Here is a 24,020-nt window from a genome sequence, read left to right on the forward strand (position 1 = left end):
TAACAGGAAATTTTACTGAAAATAATATCTTGCTGATTATTTAAGAAAAATGCTAAAAGAATTACACAGTTCTTGTTTTACTTCATTTACTATTAAAATTATAATTTTCAGTAAGAACTCCCTGTTCTGGGAAAGTTAACTTGCTTCTTATGCACTGTCTGATATTTCCAAGACTGGAAAAATGTCTTGTCATGGTTGCTCAGCATACCTTAGGGGGGAAAAAAAAAAAAAAAAAAAAAAAAGATTAAAAGCATAGTAGTAAAAAAATTACCATTATGTGGTTGGCGTAAGTAAAATGTAGTAAAATAACAGCTTTTTCACGTAAAGAAATAACACCTGATTATAGTCCAGAAGCAAATTCCAATCCCATTAGTTTACATTATTTAGATACCTTCTGGAAATATTTAATATTCACTAATACAGATTACTTAGGTTCATTGCAAGACCAGTTTATGTAAAAGAGATACATGAATGTATTATCACTAATACAATCAGAGAGCTGGAGCACCTCTTCTGTGAAGAATGGTCGAGGGAACTGGGCTTGTTTAGTTTGGAGAAGGGAATGCTCAGGGAAGACCTCATTTTGGCCTTCCAATTCTTGAAGGGAGAGTATAAACAGGAGAGCGAATGACTGTTTATGAGGGTGGATAGTGATAGGATAAGGGGGAATGGTTTTGAACTGAGATGGGAAAAGTTTAGGTTGGATATTAGGAGGAAGTTTTTCACACAGGGTGGTGACACACTGCAACAAATTCCTCAAGGAAGTTGTGTTGTTTGGATTCTTTAAAATGTCAGCTGTTGTCATGTTACCTTGACAGAAAACTTCTACAAGAATGAGCAGTGTGGTCTGTGAAGTAAAGTTTACTGATCACAAATAAACGTAGCTTGAACAACTTTGGTCATAAACACCAAATAGGTTTATAGCTTAAGGTTGAGATTGATAAATGGAATATGCTAAATAAAATCCTGAATAGGACAAATTGCTCAATATCTTTAGGCTATCTGTGAAACAGAAAATTTAAAGATTCATACCTTTATGCATTAGCCTGTGGAGACAATTTCACTTCTGAAATGCTTCAAGAGCATTTGAGTATAATGGGCTTTGTACTGCCTGCCTTGAATGTACCCTGTAGAGAGCATTCAGCCCATTCAGCTTGAACTCCATTTTATCTAGCTCTTGTCCATTAATTTTATCCTGACCTTGGGCATAAAAAATATGCACTTTTTATGCTTTGTTCTTTGTGTGGACAAAGAGGAATAGCATTACCCATCGATCACCATTATGAACAATACAGCTTAAAACAAACACAGGTCACATGCAGATATGTTAAGAGAAGATTTGTATTGATTTCACAACAGTGCTAAGTTAAAAGGAAAAAGCCTACCATATAAATGGTGAAAAGATATTTGAAAAATAACAATTGCTCTGAAGTGAACTAAAGAACTTTCCTTTATAGTTATTATTGATAAAAAATGTACTGAAATTTGTTTCTTTTTTTTTAATAAAATCTACCTCTTCTTAATGTATTTATAGCCATACCTTAGATTTTGCTGCATACTATAGACACAGTATCTGTTTATTTAACTGCTTCATTCTTTCTTGTTGAAAGCTTTTGTTATTGTTGTTGTTGTTAAAATGCTATTCTGATTCTATCCATTCATTTGAATTTAGTTCTAGAACTGAAATATTTAAACCATACTTTTAGCTGCAGTCACTCCTATTTGTTTTGTAACTCAAATTAACTAGCAGAATGCTGCTTTTCAGTACAACAAAACTGTATGTCTTGGCAGAAGACATGACTTGAATGTGCTAATTTGAATGTACTATGGTCCTGTACAATATCCTTGTAGACAAATATAAACTCATTCTTTTTTAATTATTTGTCCACCTCCAACTCATCTAAATTAACTTCATTATAGATTCACCTTCTGCTGCTGTGTGTAGTGAAGTTTCTAGGAGAATTTTCACTTGAAATCATATTGACTAAAGGAATAAGGCAGGGAAGAACTTTCCTGTACTGTCCCATAGTAAATACAAATTGGAAAAAAAAAACAAAAAACAAAAAAAAAACAAAAAACAAAAAACAACCAAAGCTCATCACAGCACTCAAGATGCGGCCTCACCAGGGCTCAGTGCAGAGGGATGATTACTTCCCTGCTCCTTCTGGATTTTGAGACAAGCCAGGATGTCATTGGCCTTCTTGAACACCTGGGCTTACTGCTGGTTTTTTTGTTCTGCAGAGCGCTGACCAACACCCCCAACTCCATTTGTTCCATACAGTCTTCCAGCCTCTGTGCCCCAATGGGGGCATTGCCTGGGGTTGTTGTGGCCAGTGTGCAGGACCCAGTACTTGGTCTTGTTGAACTTCTTCCCATTGGCTTCAGCCCATTAATACAACCTGTCCAGATCTCTCTATCATCTGCAGACTTACTGAGGGTGCACTCAGTGCTTTCATCCAGGTCACCAGTAAAGATATTAAAGAGGGTAGACTCCGTTACTGACCCCTGGGGGTGACATCTTGTGACTAGCATTGTATCTTTGTAAAATGAGTTTAGACAATAATGCACATTTTCAGATGGAGAGACTAAGAAAATTCTTCTGTAAGACTTTACAGTGAGTCAGATACTGATTCAAAGACATATCAGACTAGCTTAAATGCCTCGTCTTCTTTCAAGAGTCTGTTCAGACTTCTCACCTAGAACTTGATCTTGCATTCATTTTCAAGCAGATCCTTAAAATTAACAGAAACTCTGCTTCCATAAGGACACGTGTCCATCTCCTATACACCTAGAGACAAATTGCAAAACTAGTACTCTGTCATAGAAATATTCATGGAATCTGTCTGAACTGGCAGGTTGAGAGAAAAACACTTCCCTAGATTGTTGAACGACTACATTTATTTTTATTCTTATTTTTATTTTTTTTTTTCCTAGAGAGAATGTGTACTAGCTTAGTTTAGCTGCTAGTCCACTATCAGTTTTTATGCTTCACTTACTCTGTCTACCCTTCCCAGAGGTCTGTTTCTTGGAATTCAACTTTTTTGAAAAAGCATAGAGCCACAAGGTATAAAGTTGCATTTCACAGGTTCATTCACACTTTCCTCCAGTTACTGCTGCATGTTTCTACTGTAGCTCTGTCTCACTCCAATTTATAGCAGGGAGAGGAGGTTCTTTTAATATCTATATACCCGGCGTGAGATTAAGAAACAACAGTTCAAACGTTGGTCCGACCAGTTTATTAATTAGGGAAATGGGGAAAGGGAGGACGGACACTATTATGAATTAGGGTAATGGGGAAGGGAAGGAGGGCGATAGAAAAGATAGAAAAGATAGAAGCAAGGAGTCTTTCTAGGAAACAAGAGGGAGATAGTCCCCACCATGGATCTAGCGTGGTTGGTAGTTCGGTCTTTGATCTTCAGTAGTGGTGGGTCGTCGGGCATTGTTCTATTGATGACAATGAAAACCACGACGACGACCAGGGCAGTGATGGCCCCTTTTCAATGCTTTCAAAGTGGTCGAATCAGATGTCTTTGAGTGACAGCTCAAGTCCAAAGTGGTTGAGTCAGCACTCCTTGGAATGGCAGCTTCTGGCTCCGGGATCTCAGCAGGAAACTCCTTTGTTCCTATCTTGGCCTTGACAGCAGATAAGAGGAAGCAGGGAGGCACCAAGTCGTATCTTGCCTTCACAGGATACAATGGTATTGTCCCCCAGTCTTCCATAGCAAACAGGAGTTATTTGGTCACAGGCTAGATCTTCTGCCAGTAAACAGTCCTGAGCACTATCTTCCAAAGGTAAACAGCTCCAAAGATGTAAAATTGTCCACACAGTGATGTTGATTGCCACATGACAACACCCATCACTCATCTTCTAGACAAGTCAGTCTTATCACAAGAAATACCTCAGGAAGCAAGTTTTGAGCCAAAATAACAAAGAAGGATTCTCACAAGCTCGAACCTTAATGGCAAAGGAATTAAGATAGTAACTTCTATGCAAACTCTCTTAGTTATGTTTAATAAACTTAAAAATAAATTGTTTAACCCACATTTTGTCAATAATATATTAAAAAAAAAAAAAAATCTGTTATGACCTAATGCCTGATCAATGGTGTCCTTATGTTTGCAGTTGCTTTCCCTTCTTTATTTTTTGTATTTCTATAATATAAATTTCAGGGAGTAAAATAACAGCTAATTTATGTGTCTGCATTTGACAAGTTCCCAATAACTTGCAAATAAATGTTCATCTCTTGTCTGTTCTGACTGACAGCCCAGAAATAGCCTTTTAAATTGTGTCAGATTCTCATATCTCTATTTGAAAGGTAAACTTAAGCAATTTTCATGGCAAGGTGAATGAAGTCTTGAATGTAATGAATCAGCTGTTTTGGTCATTGTAACAAGCTTTTGTCTAAGAAAGTGCATGATTTTATTTCTGAACACTAACAGCTGACTGAAAACTGTTGCAGATGTCCATTTACTTTGGGGCATTTGATAGCTCAAAGTAATTTATTTACCAAAATAGGCCTATTTTCACTATTTTCTTATTATATATTTGGTCATTACTTTGCCTTTTCTCCACTGTGGAATGAATGAAAATATTCCATTGTCATGAACAGCAGTAGGGTTTTCTGAAAAAGTAAAAAGTAGAGGATTCAAAAACCCTGAGGAGAGGGATATGATTTCATCAACTGTCATATACTTATTCATTATCTCAATCAAGAAATATTATAGTTGTATTACAATAGCTTTCTATGTTTGCAGTAAAGATTGAATCATTGACATGCCTTACACTCTATGTGCTTATAAAATTACGCTCTACTTTCAAGAAAGACTTTACAATAGAACAGATAAAAGCTACTAGAGAAAATGTGGCTGTTGGTCTACCAATCTAATGTACTCACTGCACATAAACACTCTGTCCCATGGCCCAGAAAGAATCAGAATTGTAATAAGCTCTTTCTTGCTTCTCCCCATTACTGAGTTGCTCCTGTTGCAACGTGCTATTGCAGTACAAATAACAGAATGCCAAAGTAGCAACAACTTAACATAAAATAAGTAAATCCAGAAACTGAGAAACTAAATTCATAATGAACTTAAAACATACGTATTAAGGAAAATGTAAATATACTTTGTGACCTGATGGTTTTTGATTTAGCTGCAAATCCATTGGCCCTTTTTTTTCTGCTAGAAAATCTGCACTTTTTTTTTCACTTTTTTTTTTTTTATTATTGAATATTTGAAGATCATAATGCATATAAAGATATTATATTTCTTTTTTTTTCAGGTCACCCATTGTTAAAAAGGAATCCTGCTGTATTCCTTCCATATATTTTCAGAGCAACTTCTACTTTAATATTTTCTTTTCAGAATCAACAAAGAAAATATCTTTCACATACTCAATACAAAATGCAATCTAGTAGTACAAAATTTCACGTGAAAATTAGTTTGTTAAAACTTTTATGTGAATATGTAATTAAGCATAGGGTCAATCTGGACATGGATAAAGAGAATTTATGCGTTTTGGACTGTGAATAACAAAATACTTTATTTTCATTGCAGTTGACAAGGCATTCTGATTTATTTGTAGTCTTTCATTTGAAACATCCATTTTCTCTGTATTTTATCTTTCACTGTAGCCAGTGAGCCTGAGAATGTCTCACGATCTCTTAAAGGAGTTGATTGTAAAATACAATATACAGTTAGATTTCACAGCATTTTCAAGCTTAAAAATTAGGATGAGATATTTTGAGTGCTGATATCAGCTTGAACCATGCTAAGTCTGAAATCAGAATGTGCTTGAAACTAATCATACAGTGAAATGCACTGACTCAGAGCAAATTCACAAGACTGTATAAAGAATCTACAAAGCAAGAATGATATCAATAATTGGAGATGAAAATAAGTTTCTAGTAAATATATGACCAAAGAGGTTAAATTTGCTAATATATGACTGTAAAGTCTGCACAGTCTGATCATTGCAAAGAAGTTGTCAACAATTTCAATATCTTTGAAATATTCTGATATTATAATGCTGGACATATATTTCCTACTTAGTTTTACAGTGTATGGCATAATGTGTAAAAGGAACTAGTCCACTAGTAAAATTAAAATTGCTTTCAAGGTCTGCATAAGCTTAGGATTTTTTTGCTTTGTCTTGGTTTAGTTTGCTTTCAGAAGCTATAGAAACAGTCTTGGTGTTTGGTAGAGAGTACTTCTTGGAATATGTTTTATTTTACTCATTTTTGTGGAGAGAAAAAAATTATATTGACATAAATCACAATAAGACTTTCAGCATTAAAGCGGAAGACCTGACCTTTAGAGGCCTTAGAACTCCAATTCATAGAATATTTAAAGAAATACCTTCTAAAGCAAGAATGCTATTCTGGAGAATATAGAAGTGTGTTAAGCAAAAAAAAAATTGAGTTGGTTAAGCATTTTACAGTTAGTCTGTAAAATCCATATCCATTCACCAATAGAAGTGCGTTTCTTCACCTGGCAGGAATACAAATAGGGATTAGTCTAGACAGACCACAGGATAAATGTTCCTCACTTCAGTGATGAGTTGAAATTGGGAATAGCAGACTGAATTTCTGTTATTCCTCTGAGAATCAGCTGGAATTAAGTGTTACCCCTAAAATATCCGTGTGACAAAGCTTGAAGTAAATTTGACAGTGTGAGTTCATGGAACACATTTTCTGAAATATCTAGGAAATGAAAATCCTACTGATGACATTGCCTAATCTTAACGTGGTATACAATAGAGTTAATTAGCAAGAACAGTTGATGATTTTAAGGAAGATGAACAACATGAACTCTTGAATCTCACAGGAAGCACTACAATTTTGAGTGTTTACTTCTCAATTGCAATGAATTATAGGTTTGTTTCTGTATCTTGGTAGAAAGTGAGATGCTTCAGCTCTGATTCCCTTGCTGTTTTGAATAAGAATTACTAGAGGTAGTGATTTCATGATTTGAGAGAAAAACCTGGATAGAACACATTTATTTCATGATTATTAACAATAATTAAAGAGAGAACATGGATTTTTTTTTTTTTCATTTTTGATAGACCAGTTTACTATGAAAATGAGCTGCAGAACTCTTAGCTAGATTCTGAAGCATTTTGCTGTACAACAGCAGTGTTTTGATACAAATTCTATATTTGTTCTATAGGATTTAATCAACCGAGGTTTTAAACATCTCAGGCTTTGATTCATTATCAGCTATTTGTCTATTAAATTAGTAATTGCTTATAGATGTTTCTAGATGGTGGTCTTTAAAACAGTCCTGTAGAAGCCTACAGTACTCCTTGGAAATTCTGTAGGATTCTATAGTTTTATTTAAACAACTACTTATTATGTTTATTTCTGAGTTTTAAATTTACAAAAAGTAGTCTGTGCTTGAATATATCCAAATAACTTTTTTCTATTTTTTATGACGTTTTACATTTCCCCCAAGATGTAATACTAATATGGAGTGAACATGAAGCAAATTAAGAAATAATTATAGAAATCCCAGAATGAGACTTAAGAACTTTAAAATTCTGTGTCTATATGGTCATCATTTACACCAAAATGAAGTTTGTCTGTTTAGTATTTGATATACATTAGTATAAACAAAGAAGTAGAGCCCAGCTATTGCTCTGCATGTTTTATTACTACCTAGAATTTCTTTAAAAAAAGTAGGGGAAAAAAACAAACACAGTAAAGTACATTTGTACTCAATTTGGGAAGCATGACATGACTTAATATCTGTGAAATGATTATGCTTACATTAGACTCAGTTCTCATTAACAAAACAAAAACTAAAACTTGTTTTTCATTTTTAAATGCCTCATGTATCCTCATACATTTAAATTTTTGAGTTTGCATGCAGATATCATCATTAGGGTAGTTTGAGTTTGAACACAAGTATCCTGAGTGCATAGTCATATTGCAGATGTTGCATTATTATTAGCTCTTTACTCAGAGTACGTTTCTAATTCTTCTAACATTTCTATTCACAATGTTTTACTGTTTACTTTACAGCAAGTCTGTACACTATTATCTATTTTTCCTGACATATAGTAAGAGAATTTATATGCCTCACACATAATGCACATGAAGAACATTTTACAGAAAGGCAGAAAGTACCAGAGTTCTAATAACAAAATTTAGTATTCACTACTGTAAATAGGAAGTTTGGCTGACATTTAAAGTCACACCACAACTGAGAGAGCTGTCATTATGTCAATAAAAGGGTTCAATCTTCAAAAGAACTTCACAATCCTCAGTAAAATTGTCCTGAATCTCCCGTTCCCTTGATACTAGGCACAGACAGTACACATACTCATAGTAAGCCCTTCTCTGCAATATCCTATTAAAAGGTATGTACTAGCACCATACACTTGAATGGAAAGTGTACTACCCTAGCATGGTAGCCTTTAGCAGCTAAAAAGCTTTGGAGCCACAAGAGGTCTAGTCTGATAATTAAAGTTGAAAGCAGCAGCAAGTTCAAGAGAAATGTTTATAGACCAACAAAAAGGGGATAATGAGTTTATTTTGCAGCTGAAACAAAAGAACATTTAAAATTCCCATTTTTGCTTTGGGGAGATTGACAAGTGTCTGTAACTCTCTGGAGAGACAGTTTTGAACAGAAGACTAAACAAAGACTGAAAGGCTCCACTGCTGAAAGCAAATTGCCGAAAAGGGAAGAAAGAAAAAATACTCTGAAAGGTAGTTATCTCCAGAGTGAAAATACCAGGAAGACCAAAGCATAAAATTCAGATAAATATCTTCTAAGAATCTTGTAGAAAAAATTTCTGTCATAAAAATGAATGGTTACACTACTGTGGATAAAACTCTCGAAGGATAAAACAGAAACTTATGATGATAAATTTATGCACAGCTGGAACAAAAGAAATCACTTAGAACACTAAGGGCGTAGTAAAATAAAATCAATATAAAATGAACATTTTAGTTCTAACTGAATTATTAGTATTAGTACAGGCTTTTTTCAATTTGTAGAGCATTAAAGTTTCTTAATGGGTTCTTAGGAACAAGCACAATACTTTTTTCATGTGTTAAAATTATTATTCTAGGCTTTACAGCATTAATTCTTTTGATGCAGTCCTGTAACTCCTACTATGTTAGCGTGTATTACTTGTTTGTCTAGCTGTGCACCGGACATTTTGTCCAGAAAGATACTGGACAGAAAGGTATTGTAAAAAATACTATTTAAATCTTTGCTGAGACCCAGAGAGATTATTGCTTTTATAATACACAGTATTATTTGCATATTTATTATTTCTTAATAAAATATGCATTATTTTTAATGTACATATAGTGTATATAGTGTATATATAGTGTATATATATATATATAGTATTATTTATATAGCACAGAAATATGTAGTACTTCAATATTATTCTCATATGAACATAGTTCTAAGCACAGATGATGGTTTCTCCTATAAGTTCCATTGTGAGGTTCCTAAATCTTACAGCTGTGAAATTAATGCAGTTAGTATCATTTATACTTGCCAGTTCAGATGTGAAGCATGTAGACTGCATTAAAAATCATTTAGTAGAAGTATAGTATAGAATAAATACCATATCTGTAAGCTATATAAAATCAGTAGAAGAAATGGCCATGGTTTAAGTCATCTAACTGTCTGAAGCAGCATAATTCTTTTAGGTTTACACATCTAGTGCAAATGGGAGGAAGAAGGGAGAAAGGGATAGTATGACCCCCTGTTCTGACAATTCCTTTCCCAGAACATGCACTTTTACTCTCTCCTCTTTAGTGAAGTGTCTTGCTCCAATTTATAGGAGGGAGAGGAGGTTCTTTTATTATCTATATACCCGGCGTGAGATTAAGAAGCAACAGTTCAAATGTTGGTCCAACCAGTTTATTACAAATCTTAATTAGGGAAATGGGGAAGGGGAGAATGGACACTATTATGAATTAGGGTAATGGGGGAAGGGAAGGAAGGCAATAGAAAAGATAGAAAGAAGAAGCAAGGGGTCTTTATAGGCAGCAAGAGGGAGATAGTCACCACCATGGATCCGGCGAGGTTCGTAGTTCAGTCTTTGATCTTCAGTAGCGGTGGGTCGTCAGGCAGAGTTGTCCTGTTGCCAACGACGACGACGACCATGGTGATGATGGTCCTTTTTCAATGCTTCAAAGTGGTTGAGTCAGCTGTTTTTGGAGTGACAGCTCAAATCCAAAGTGGTCGAATCAGCTCTCCTTTGAGTGACAGCTCAAACCCGAGGTGGTTGAGTCAGTTCTCCTTGCGGTGGCAGCTTCTGGCTCTGGGATCTCAGCAGGAACCTTCTTTGATCTTATCTTTCTGGCCTTGCCAGCAGATAAGAGGAAGCAGGGAGGCACCAACTTGCATCTTGCCTTCGCAAGATACAATGGTATCATCCCCCAGCCTTCCATACTTAGCTGGAGCGGTTTGGCCACAGGCCAGATCTTCCGCCAGTGAACACTCCTGAGCACTCTCTTCCGCTCTTCTACAGAGCAAGCAGCTCTGGGGGAAGGGGCTTGCAAATGTTCCCAAAGCGATATCGATTGTCACACAGTTAGCACCCATCAGTTGCCTCCTTGACAAGTCACTCAGAGTCTTATCACAAGAAAAATCTCAGGAAGCAAGCTTTGAGCCAAAAAAAAACAAAGAAGGATTCTCACATGAAGCAAGCAAAAGATGCTTTTGTCCTATTCTCAACTCAGATTGATATGTAATATCTTTATTTTGATGATTTGTTGTTTTATACTTTAGAATGAGTATGAAACAATTGTTAGTAAAAGTGTAATATATTTATTGGTATCAATATTTAACACAGAATACTAATGATATAAAGAAGAAAAAAAAAAGGTTTAAAAAATGATGTATGTGTTTTGAATCAATCCATAGGTGTCGACTACTAACACTGGAAGTGAGCTTTAGTATGCATAGGAACCTGATATTAGTTATCTGCATCATAAAATGTAGTTCGAAAAATTAATGCTTAAGGCATAGTCTGCCATCATAGCATTTATTGTTCATTTTATTTTTAAAACGGAGGAAAAAAGAATCACAGATATGTTGAAATATGTCTCAGGCAGTGCAATCATGTTCTCTTAATCCTCATGCTTGGCAAGACCTAGTCCAGCCCTGATTTAGTGTAATCTAAATCCTAACCCCTGTCTGGAAACTAGACCTCAAATTAGGAATGGTAATCATGAAAATTCCTATCATTCTCTTTTGCAGCGCTCTTGTCTTTTATTTATCAGTGCAAGATGTATTGTTTCATTCTTGTGATGTCTGCATATGTAAATAAATGGGAGGTTGTATTTCTTCAGAGGTTTAGTGTTTCTCTTCCTAAGTGTGGATACTGTGCACTTAAACCTCTTCAAATTCTCTGCCTTTGTTTCATTACTATAATCCTGACTGAATCCTCTCCTTATGCTAGAGAACGGACATTTGGCAGTGATTCTTGAATTCCCTGCATTTTTTTTTAGGACACGACCTTTTTTATTTCACTTTCCATTCCCAGTGAGAAAAACAGATATCCAGAAGCTCAGCCACAGCCAAATTTGGTCATGATATTACGATATGATGATGATTATTATTATTATTATTATTATTATTATTACGATATTATTATATTCAGATGATATATTATTCTGAAAGCTGTGACAATGTCCAAGTGCAAATTTGAGAATAACTCCTTTTTTTAAGCTCATCTATTTTGTTTTGTTTTGTGTTAATGAAGGATGATTCTTTGAGTGTTGATTCTAGGCTGTTGGTATTTCATTATTAAAGACTTGTTGCCATCAGTGGGACAGATCACTTGCTATTCACACCTTAAATTTTACAGATTTTGAGAACTGATAAAAGAGGGTACGATTACTTCTTCCATTTTCATATCCTTATGAAAATATCTGACTTCAGTGTACTCAGTTGTTGAAACAGAGAACATACTTAAGGCTAAATTCTAAGAACAGTGAATGTTAAGTGTCTTAATTCAATGTGAAATTCCTGGTTCAACATTCATATAAATGATAATTCAGGCTCTATGTTTTGTTATATACACACTACTTCTCTATTTGCAGAGTAACTGCATTGATCTACTGAACTTTTTTTTTTTTTTTATCAGAAGTTGTTTGTGGATCTTGATGATGAAGAATATTTAAAAATGTAATTTTAAATGAAAGTTTTTTAATGGGATAGTATGGGCAGCTATCTTCTTGTTGAATATTTACTGATTGTTAGTGAGTTTCTGATCATCTTATTGGTGTCTTGTTCCTTTTCCTGCATGGTATGATTGCTTAAAATGTAACATAAATCAAAACTATTATCTACCTATATTACTGCAGTGCAGTCATTACCTGATTTTACTGACTTAGAGCAGTGCTATGTAAAAGTAGCAGTCTACAACAGCTTTGAAAAAAGAACTCTTGGAGAAGAAGTAGTTCTATATTTGTAATTTGTTTCAGCAAAATTTATTTTGTAAAATATTTCACTAAGAATAATGTTTAGTAATTGACATTTTTCTTATTTATTATATCTTTTCAAACCAACTTAGTCTTTTATGTATACTAACGAACTGTTTTGTTCTTATTTTTTAATTTATTCATTTGCATAGTTCTTCAGTAATAGTAGAGAATACCAACTTTGCTGCAAAATGTTTATTTCAGTCCCTCCTCCACTCTATTTGATTTTACTGTTTTCAGACCCACTTTCAGTTAAGTTGTAGGAAGAATGATTTTGAATGATATGGTCATGATGTCAAAACAGAGCAAATTATATGCTGCTGCCATCTGGAATAGTGAATATAAAAGCTTTATTTACACTGTTCTTTGAAATAATAAACTTTATTGCAGCAATTTATCTTCAGTATCTATAGCATATTCTGGGAATACTCCATGTGTGCCTTTTTAATTCTACGAGCTATAGAATGACTAAAATTTGCCAGTGGCAAAGCCATCACTGAATCTTGAAATAAATTATTTTCTTCCTTAATAGAATGGAGAACAACCTTCCATTTCCACAAAAAGAATAATTGGTTCACATGGGACCATGTTTCTTTTTATGAGACACGATGAAATACTTTAAGTATGTATCTTAGTAAGGGAGATTACACAGATTTAACTGCAGGTTAATTCTAGGTCTGTCTATGGTGCAAACAGCTAATGTGGAAGCAAATACTCAACGTCTATGTTTCACATTGACTATCCAGTCTTGGAACTTGCTGCTACTACCTCTATACTCCATAATCCACATATAATGTCAACAAACTGTGTTTTGGGTACTTCACTTTTATCAATAACAATATCAATAACATAGTAATTAAGTCTTAATGTTCTATATCTGAGAAATTTATTCTGTCCTTCTTGTTAAATCACAATGTTGATAGTTAAAGAGATTCAGCAAGTTAGCATTATGAAGAATTTAGGACTTTAAGTCCTGATCCATTTCTATAAACAGCCATTTTTTACAGATCTAAAAGTTTTCTGCACTAAAAGTAGTCAAAATGTAAATATGATGTCTTGAGCAGTGGATGAAAATAGCATTCTCTTATTTTAATCATGTTGGTAGATTTATCATGAAGAGTGAAATCCATTGTATTAGGTTTGATTCTTTCTCTTTCTTTGGATCCTTCTTTTATATGTATGTAAATTTTGCAGTATACATGCTTCTAAACATGCTGAAATCTTATTGAAGATTTGTAACATTTGAAAATGAAAGACTGGAGTAGCATTTTTGTTATTGTTGTTCAAGAGTTATAAGTTATAGTTAAAGAAGGAAAATAGTAGAATTTGTCATATGTATTTATGCCACAGATATGTATAGAGATTTTTTTGTTGTAGTTGTTTTGTTTTTTTTTATAGACACTCTTAAAAATGAACATGGATTCTTTTTGTTAGAGAATAATTCTACTTGAAATATGAGTATTTTCAAAATGCATTCCCTTCAAAACTAACAGTTACTTAAAAGCTGAGTTTAGCTAGAGGAAGGAATCTCATGGAGCTTTTTTACAGATAAGCAGTGTCGGACAGACTGAATACACAAAGAGAATGTTTAGAAATACACTCAAGAACAACTGTGATTGATAAAAAGAAAAGGCAAGAAAGCTTCAAATCATCATCTCTTAAGAGTTCATACAATAACCAGTCTTTGTAATTGCCTATGATGTTGTTCAGATCAAACGTTTGAGAGCAAATAACTTTTGAAGACCTCTTTTGGAAGTGATACTAGCACAGGAGTTAAGGTATTTTCTTAATGTCAGTAATGGAACACAGTGTTTAATTGAGACTTATGCTGTTACAGCATCTAACAAATTCAAAGAATGTGCTCTATTCCTAAATCTTTGTCATCATAAGCAAAACTTTTGATATATATACTATTCACTAACCACAAGGACAGAAAAATCTGCCCTTTAATGGCCTCTCAAACTGACAGTACCAAATGGCTTTGAGAAGGTCAAGCCTGATTTAAATTGTTGGTGCACTGAAAGCTAGTTCACTAGTACTGAATATTAATATGAAACATTGGTAAATAGTGTAATTTAGAGTTTAGGCAGCATGTTAACAAGCAACAAAAAATAATATTTTCCCCTTATGTACCTTATGTATGTAGGCCTACCAATGTACCAAAAATTTTTAATGGTTATTTTTCTCCTACAGAGAGAGGCAGTTCCTTAATAAACACTGCTTGGATCTGTTGCACAATGTGTTTGATGATTTCCTATCATCAAAATGTAAAGAGTACAAATGTAAATGTACAAATCACTAATACTGTTAGAGAAAAAAAAAATCTTAAAAACTAAATCCTCTCTGATCAGCACTTCAATTAGAAATCTCATTATTTTTTCAGTCCATTTTATGTTGAATATATGGTTTTATTGCCAAATACCAAAAACCAGATTGGAAACAAGACACAACTTTCAAAAAAATAGCAGTTACAGCTATTTCAGTCCACTATATTGTGATGTTTCTCATGAAAATTCAACAAAGACCACTCATTCAAAGAGATTCGATGCATACAGGGAATGGATAGAATTTAATTACCCTTATTAAAAGTAAGAAAAGAAAGCTCTTTACTACTCCATCCTATTTGTATTCAGGATAGATTATCTGTGTTGTACACTTGTGAATCCACAGAAGGCATTTCAGAGTTTTCGATATCAGTCAAGGAAATGAAAGGTCATTAAAATCCATTTACATAGTTGTTCTAATTCGCAAGTCAAATATTGTTACTTCCAAACTAAAGACTTCATGTTTGTAAGCAGATTTGAGTCTCTGCTGTGTTTGGGCAGAGATCCTATAGCTAATAAAGAGTTTCACACATAGTTACTATCTGGTAGAGATACTAGGTTAACAATTTAAGTAAGCTTATAGAATCATAGAGTCATAGAATTGCTGAGATTGGAAAAGCGTCTCAAAATCATCAAGTCCAACCTCAACCTTACCATACTACCCCAACTCTAACAACCCACCACTAAATCATGTCCCTGAGCACCACATCCAAACAGATTTTGGTGTTTCAGGGATGGTGACTCAGCCACTTCCTTGGGAAACCTATTCTAGTGCTTAACGACCCTTTCTGTAAACAAGCTTTTCCTGATGTCCGGCCAAAACCTCCCCTGGTGCAACTTGAGGCCATTTCTCCTTGCCCTGTCACTGTCACTAGTGAGAAGAGACCTACCCAGCACCCGCTGCAATCACCATTCAGGTATTTCACAGAATCACAGAATTGTAGGGGTTGGAAGGGACCTCCAGAGATCATCGAGTCCAACCCCCCTGCCAAAGCAGGTTCCCTACACCAGGTCGCACAGGTAGGCATCCAGGCAGGTCTTGAACATCTCCAGAGAAGGAGACTCCACCACCTCCCTGGGCAGCCTGTTCCAGTGCTCCGTCACCCTCACTGTAAAGAAGTTCTTGCGCATGTTTGTGCGGAACTTCCTATGCTGCAGTTTCCAGCCGTTTCCCCTTGTCCTGTCTCCACTCACCACTGAAAACAGTCTGGCCTCGCCATTCTGCCCCCCACACCTTAGATATTTATAGACCTGGATCAGGTCCCCTCTCAGTCTTCTCTTCCCAAGGCTGAACAGACCCAGTTCACTCAGCCTTTCCTCATAGGAGAGATGCTCCAGGCCCTTCACCATTTTCGTGGCCCTCCGCTGGACTCTTTCCAAGAGATCCTTGTCTTTTTTGTACTGGGGAGCCCAGAACTGGACGCAGTACTCCAGATGAGGCCTCACCAGGGCAGAGTAGAGGGGGAGGATCACCTCCCTCGACCTGCTGGCCACGCTCTTTTTAATGCACCCCAGAATGCCATTGGCCTTTTTGGCTACAAGGGCACACTGCTGGCTCATGGCCAACCTGTCATCCACCAGGACACCCAGGTCCCTTTCCGCAGAGCTCCCCTCCAGCAGGTCATCCCCCAACCTGTACTGGTGCATGCAATTATTCCTCCCCAGATGCAAGACTCTACTCTTGCTTTTGTTAAACCTCATCCGGTTTTTTTCTGCCCAGCTCTCCAGCCTATCCAGGTCTTGCTGAATGGCAACACAGCCTTCAGGCGTGTCAGCCAATCCTCCCAGCTTCGTATCATCAGCAAACTTGCTGAGGGTGGCCATTATCCCCTCATCAAGGTCATTGATGAAGATGTTGAACAAGACCGGACCCAGCACAGACCCCTGAGGAACACCGCTAGTTACAGGCCTCCAACCGGACTCTGCACCACCAACAACGACCCTCTGCGCTCTGCCAGTCAGCCAGTTCTCAACCCACCTCACTGTCCACTCATCTATCCCACACTTCCTCAGCTTTGTTATAAGGATGTCGTGGGGAACAGTATCAAATGCCTTTCTAGAATCAAGGTAGACTACGTCTACCACTCTCCCCCCATCCACCCAGCATGTGACAACATCACAGAAGGCTACCAGGATGGTCGAGCACGACCTCCCCCTTGTGAACCCGTGCTGACTACTCCTGATAACCTCCTCTTCTTCCAGTTGTCTGGAGATGACATCCAGTACAAGCTGTTCCATCGCCTTTCCAGGGACAGAGGTGAGGCTGACTGGCCTATAATTGCCTGGGTCTTCCTTCTTGCCTCTTTTGAAGACCAGAGTGACATTGGCTATCTTCCAGTCTTCAGGCACCTCCCCCGTCCTCCAAGACTTCTCAAAGATGACAGAAAGCGGTTCAGCAACCACCTCTGCCAGCTCCCTCAGCACCCGTGGATGAATCCCATCAGGTCCCATGGATTTGTGAACATTGGTGTTGCCTAGGTGCTCCCGGACCACCTCTTCCCTGACAGAAGGGAGGTCTTCCATTCCCCAGATCCAAGAAGAGAACAGTAAGGTCTCCCCTCAGCATCCTCTTCCTCAGACTAAACAGCCCCAGATCCTTGAATCACTCCTCGTAGAGTATATTCTCCAACTCCTTCACAAGCTTTGTTGCCCTTCTTTGCACCTGCTCTCCAGCACCTCAATGTCTTTTCTAAATTGAGGTGCCCAATGCTGAGCACAGTATTCAAGGTGGGGCCTCACCAGTGTCAAGTACAGGCATAGGATTACTTCCCTAGACCTGCTCACCACACCATTCCTGATACAAGCCAGGATGCCTGGCCACAATCCTGGCTCATATTCAGCTGACTGTCCATCAGTACACCAAGGTCCCTTTCCATCAGGCAGCTCTCCAGCTACTGCTCCCGAAGCCTGTAATGTTGCCTGGGGATGTTGTGACCAAAATGCAGGACCCAACACTTGGGTCTATGGAAACTCATACAGTTTATCTTGGCCAATTAATCCAGTCTATCCAGGTCCTTCTGTAGTGCCTTTCTCCGTTCTGGTAGATCAACACTCCCTCCCAGATTGATGTCAACTATGAACTTACTGAGAGTGCACTCAATTCCCCCATCAAGATCATTAATAAAGGTGTTAAACAGTTGTGGTCCCTATGCTGTGCCCTGGGAAACACCACTTGTGACTGGCCACCAACTGGATTTAATTCCATTGACCACAGGTCTTTGGACACAGCAATCCAGCCAGTGTTTCACTCAGCAGAGTGCATGCCCATCCAACCCATGCACAGCCAGCTTCTCCATGAGGATGTTGTGGGGGACAGTGTCAAAGGCTTTACTGAAGTCCAGGTAGACCAGACTGACAGCTTTACCTTCAATCCACTAAATGGGTCACCTTGTCATAGAACAGTATCAAGTTTGTCAAGCAGAAGCATGAAGCCATGCTGACTGGACCTGATCTCCTGGTTGACCTTGAAATGATCTGTGATGGCTCTTGAGATTATCCATTCTATAACCTTCGCTGGCAGTGATGTGAGATTGATAGGTCTGTAGCTACCATGATCATCTTTCCAGCCCTTTTTGAGGATGGATGTCACATTTGCCAATCTCAAGTCCACTGGGAGATTCCCGGTTAGCCAGGATTGTTGAGGGATGATTGAGAGTGCCTTGGCAACCACATTTGCCAACTCCCTCGGCATTTCAGGGTGCAGTCCATCTGGCTCCAAGAACTTGTGAGTGTCCAGCTTTTGAAGCAGATCCGAAACCATTACCTCATGGATTTTGCTGGCCCCATGCTGTTCCCCATACCTATCTTCCAGCACAAGGGGCTGAGTGCCCAGGGAACAACTAATCTTATTAAAGATTTCTTATTAAAGGCAAAGAAGGCATTAAGTACCACAGCCTTATCCTGATCCTTGGTCACTGTGTTCCCCTCTGTGTCCAACAAGGGATGCAGGTTCTCCCTAGCCCCCTCTTACTGTTGATGTATTTGTATAAATATTTGTGGGAGAATTGTTTTTTACTAAAGCATAGCAGTTTCTATATTAATTTGTGTTGAAAGCAGTTAAGGAACCTGTGGGTGACATCAAACCTCAGGGACTACAAGGATTTGTAGGATATACTTGCTTCCTATACATTTCTTCAGAAAAGTGTCTACACTTTCATAAAACTGTTTAAAAAATTACAGATTCCATGCAGGGAATTGACATGGTACAGTTTTTCTAAGTTAATCTTAAAGTTAAGACCAACAGAATATAAGTAATTAGTTAAAAAAGTATGGAGTTAACTTTGTAATAGTTAATATGGTATTATGTTTTAGATTTGGAATCAGAATAATATTGATAAAACACTATTGTTTTAGATATTGACAATTAGTACTTGCTGAAAATTCATGGTATTTTCAGTTTCTCATGCTGCTCTGCCAGCAAACAGGCTGGGGAAGCACAAGAAGCTGGGAGGATAGCCGGAATAGCTGGACCTCACTAAAAAAATTAAGCTGGGGGGTACTAAGGGGACTGGTACTACTCAGGGGCTGGCTTGACATTGGTCAGCAAGAAAAACTTTGTATTCAATGATTATTATTATTTCTCTTACTTCTCTACCCTATTAAGTTGTCTTAATATCAACAAATGAGCTGTTTTTTCTGATTTTCTCCCCATCTCACTCTGTAGAGGAATGAACAAACTGTAGAATGGTGCTTAGTTGCCTGTTGGGTTAAACCACAACAAGCACAAAAGTTAATCTGAGTCTTTTCTAAAACCCAGCCAAATCCCACACTTCATGTTCACACTTGCATATGTATTTGTCTTATGTAAAGAAGATTTTGTTGTTGTTGTTCATAGTCATGCTAGTTCAGTATTTCACATAAAATTATAAGGATTCTCATAATCAGAGGAATGTTTGTGATAGAAAGTAACATAGTGGACATCTGGTTTATGAGCTGCATACAGGTCATAAGGCAATTACATATACTTTATGGGTATAAATAGCCATTAATTTATGAACTTTCTACTCTGCATCCACATTTTGATTACTGTAAGTTAAAAAAAATGTTGCCTGAGTTGTTTTTGTTCTTTATCAATTCCTTGCAGTCAGGGGAATGTTACATGATAGCTAGGCTGATGATAGGACTGACTTGAGTTCTTACACAGCTAGTGTGAAATGCTTTAAATTATACAATACTTTTGCAGAGGACCAAATTCCCCGTGGTTTCCCCACCATTGATATGGGTCCCCAGCTGAAGGTGGTCGAACGAACTCGTACAGCTACCATGTTATGTGCAGCCAGTGGCAACCCTGATCCGGAAATAACTTGGTTCAAAGATTTCTTACCTGTTGACACAAGCAACAACAATGGCCGCATCAAGCAATTACGATCAGGTAGGGTCTTGTTACTGTTTCCACTAATGTGCAGAGTTGTTCTCTCTCACCTTTTCTTTATTTTCTTTCTCTTCCTTATTATTTTACTTTTTTATAGGTAATAATTTATCTTTCTCTTCTCTTTTCTATGTTATTGAGTGTGTTGTCCATGTCTGTGATGTTGTCATAGCTTTTCTAAAGTCTATCTCTGTGTTTTGCAGCTTCTGTTTACTCCACATTGCTCACTGCTGTGACTGTACTTTTTGATAATTTTTTTCTTTACTGCTTTTTGCAGTACTTGATGGATCCATTTTCTCCTCTTTCTTTCTTCTTTCCTTTTTATTTTTTTTAACAAATTTATTTCAACATTGGACTTCATTCAGAAATTGCAAGGAGTACCAATGGTTATATTCATCAAAATCAAAACCTGCATTAGACACTTCAATTAAAATGTAAAATGTGTTTTGTGCTGTCTTTTCCACATTTGAAACCACCAAAGATTAGCCAGTTTGGACACATCTTCTTTCCTCACAGAGATACATTATACACAGTACTTTTTCTCATGCACAATTATGCCTTACAAGAAAACCTAATTAAAAAAAAAAAAAAAATACTTGGGTAACTTATGGAATGAAGGTTTTTTACTGGCTGAGCATTTTTCCTACACATTTAGCCACAGTAGTGTGCGCCCACACTGAAGTTTTATAATCCGACATTTTCTGGATCTACAGAAGTCTGCTTTTGGTGTAGAATCCAGCTTATGCTGCTCTCTCTCTTTGCCCCTCGCACCTCCCTAACAGTCCTTTCACTCTTCTCCCACTCTAGTTTATTATTTTGTTATCTTTAAATTAAAAAAAGTAATAACAATCTTCTAAATTTCTAAAGTTTAAAGCTTATCCCTAAATAATATAATTGGGATATACTGAGCTTTTTTCTTTGGCAGTTGTAGTTGATATCATTGTAGAATCTAAGTTGTTTAATCACATGTCTTCCCAGAATTCTCAGCTTTTGACCTGTCCTGTGATGTTAAATCGTCTTGTTAACTGACTCTTTGCTTGTTGTCAGCAGAACTGTGTAAATTAGCCTTCTGTTAATGTAAATTAAGAATTATTTTTTCACATGTGACATAGATGATTTAGTATATAAAGTTTTAACTGAAAACTTTGTACCAAATTATAAGGAATATAATAATATTTTTATGCTGTCTTTCTTCTCTCCGTATTTAAATCTCCAGAATCTATTGGTAAGTGCTTAGTTCTGAAGCGCACTTCACCCCCACTAATTTCCATATTCAGAATATTATGATTATTATTATTATTATTATACTATGATTACTATTATTATTCTTAAAATGCATGGCATGCATTTTACTAACAGTCAGTGTAGTCACCAGATCCCTATAGTGGCGCACAAGCACACCTCCACAGAAATGTTGTCTTATCAGTTATAGAAACACCTAGAAGAACCAGTACACATGTATCACATAGCTGTAGAACAGTAAATGCCATAATTCAACCTAAATTAAAGTGTTTGTTTTGAGATAACCTTCAGTGTTTCCTCTCTTTTTATATATATATAGACTTTATATATATATATATATATTTAAATAGAATATCCAAGGTTTTCCTAAACTATGTCTTAAGTACAGTATTGTAAATTTTACTTTAATATTTGAGGCATATTCAATATATTTCTAACCCTATTTAACCAAACATCTAAGAACTCATAGGCTACTCTGAGAATGACAGTGAAGCCCATTGTAGTCTTCACCCTTTGTGGTACAATGCAACTTGCTTTTATAACCTGATAGTATTATCTAATATATTCCTGTTTTAACAGTATAGTAATTCAAGTTTCTCTTAAGACCTTATTTAATTCTGTAAATCTAATTTGATTCTTCTTCCAAAGCCCTAGCCTCCTTCTTCTCGTACTAATGCTTCTTCTTTCTAATCTTATTTGCATTCATATTATCCACCCAGGTGGTACACCAATAAGAGGTAAGAGTGCTGAACTAACGTTCACAGAATGATCTTACTCATTCTTTCTGTCCTTCCATCCGTCTCATCTTTGTCCTAATTTTTTTGGCTTTTTTTTTTTTTTAAGGAAAAAAAAAAAAACAAAAAAACACAGAAATGTTCTTCATCTTTTTTTTTTTTTTTTTTCCTTTGTCCTGTTTGGTTATGATCAGTGACTCTCATATTGTGAACTTTCTTTCTGCACACTCCCTTATCCTTTCCCTTTTTTGTTTGATCATTAAGTAAATAAATAAATAAATCTCTCTATATAATTTGATTTGTGATATGCTTCAAAGAAAGCATATCCAGGTCTTCTGGCCATAGCCCAGTCACAGCGTACCATTTGTCCCTCTTTTTTTTTTTTTTCTTCTTCTTCTTCTTTTTCTTCTTCTTCTTTTTCTTCTTCTTTTTTTTTTTTCTTGTTTTTTTCCTTCCTCTTTTTTTTTTTTTTTTTTTTTTTTTGTCCAACTGGAGCAAAAAAGATCATTTTTTTTCTTCCTTAGCTGTTCTTGTCCTGGACCAAAGCCAAGATGGTCTGGAGAACAGTAGCAGACATGCAGAAGACAACATGGACTATCTTCTTTTTGTCTTATCTTTCATACAAGGTTTTTCTTTTTGTTCTTCAATTCTTTTTTTTTTTTTTTTTTCTTTTAACTTAATAAAGTTGAAAATGATGCGTCTCCCTCTATAAAAATTAAGAAATGTTTTTTTTTCTCTTTATTGTTCTTTTTTTTGTTGTTGTTTTCTTTTTCTTGGAGTTAACTCATCTCTGGATTTTTGGATCTTCTAATCTACAGGCTTTGGAAATGAAAGGTTAATTATTTATTCTTGGTGGTATGTGGTATTGTTTGGATTTTGATACTCTAGGAAAAGTATTTACTACTTTTGTAATTCTTGTTTTGTATTTTTTTCTTGGGTTTTGTGACACCACACTGCTAATCCCACTTGTGGATTTTAATGGGTGTCTTGGGAGGGGCCCTTCTATGGTCCTCAGCAGTGGTTGGTTGGATCTTCCTTGTTGGCACAGACCTTGCTTTTTAACTTTTTTGTCTTCTAATTCAATTGTTCTTTGTTTTTCAGCAAATGTACTTTAACATTGTAAATTGTGGAAAACTGTCTTTCTTTTCTTATCAGTCTGCATGTCTTGAGGGCATTTTGTTTCTTTAAAATAATATTTTGATAATTATAACTGACTAATGCGGTTTCTTTTTTTTTCACTTCAAGCAGCCTTTTTGTTCTTGCTGCACATTTTTGGCTTTCTTCAGCAGAAGATTCTTGAAACCTGTCCTGCCTTTTTTATGACTATCACCTTTTGTTCTACTTTTGTTACTGGATTGGAACAATGCAATAAAAATCAAAACTCTACAATGACCCGACTATTTAATCTCCTTGTTTTATTTAAAAGCCATTCTTCCTTGAAGCAGTCTCACTCATCTTCATTTTAATGGTTTAGGAAAGAGTATTGTTTAGGGAGGGTGGTTTGGTTTTTTTGTGGTTTTTTTTTTTGCTAAATGCCAATTGTTTTCCTGTGCTAGCACTGATGATGTGAAAAAAATAATCTGTTTTTTTCATTGCATCATTTTCTGTCTGTGCACCTTAGCAAGAAAATGAACCGACGTTGAGTGGACCTTCGCATACAAGCGTTTCATATTGTTAAGCCGTGTACTGTTATAGATATAAAAAGCCTTTTCTGACCTTTGCTTTGGCAATGTATTTTATATTCATACAGGTGCCCTCCAAATTGAACTGAGTGAAGAATCTGACCAAGGCAAATATGAGTGTGTTGCAACCAACAGTGCGGGTACACGCTATTCTGCCCCTGCCAATCTATATGTCAGAGGTAGGAATGACATAACCCTGGCATCCACTCTTCATTCAGGCT

The 24,020-nt window shown here is 36.3% G+C and overlaps 1 protein-coding gene across 2 annotated transcripts in view; it reads left to right on the forward strand.

Moving 5' to 3' along the window:
- PTPRD (protein tyrosine phosphatase receptor type D) overlaps positions 1–24,020 on the forward strand; it is a gene marked incomplete at both ends in the record, with an annotated part of 269,207 nt that overhangs the window by 103,154 nt on the left and 142,033 nt on the right. For both annotated transcript variants that reach the window (XM_079548803.1, XM_079548804.1), the window contains 3 exons: positions 19,956–20,144; positions 22,103–22,120; positions 23,868–23,978. In XM_079548803.1, coding sequence (XP_079404929.1) covers positions 19,956–20,144; positions 22,103–22,120; positions 23,868–23,978 — 318 coding nt within the window. The remainder of the gene's footprint in view (positions 1–19,955; positions 20,145–22,102; positions 22,121–23,867; positions 23,979–24,020) is intronic.

The sequence above is a fragment of the Tetrao urogallus genome, assembly GCF_951394365.1.
Source record: "Tetrao urogallus genome assembly, chromosome: Z".
NCBI lineage: Eukaryota > Metazoa > Chordata > Aves > Galliformes > Phasianidae > Tetrao > Tetrao urogallus.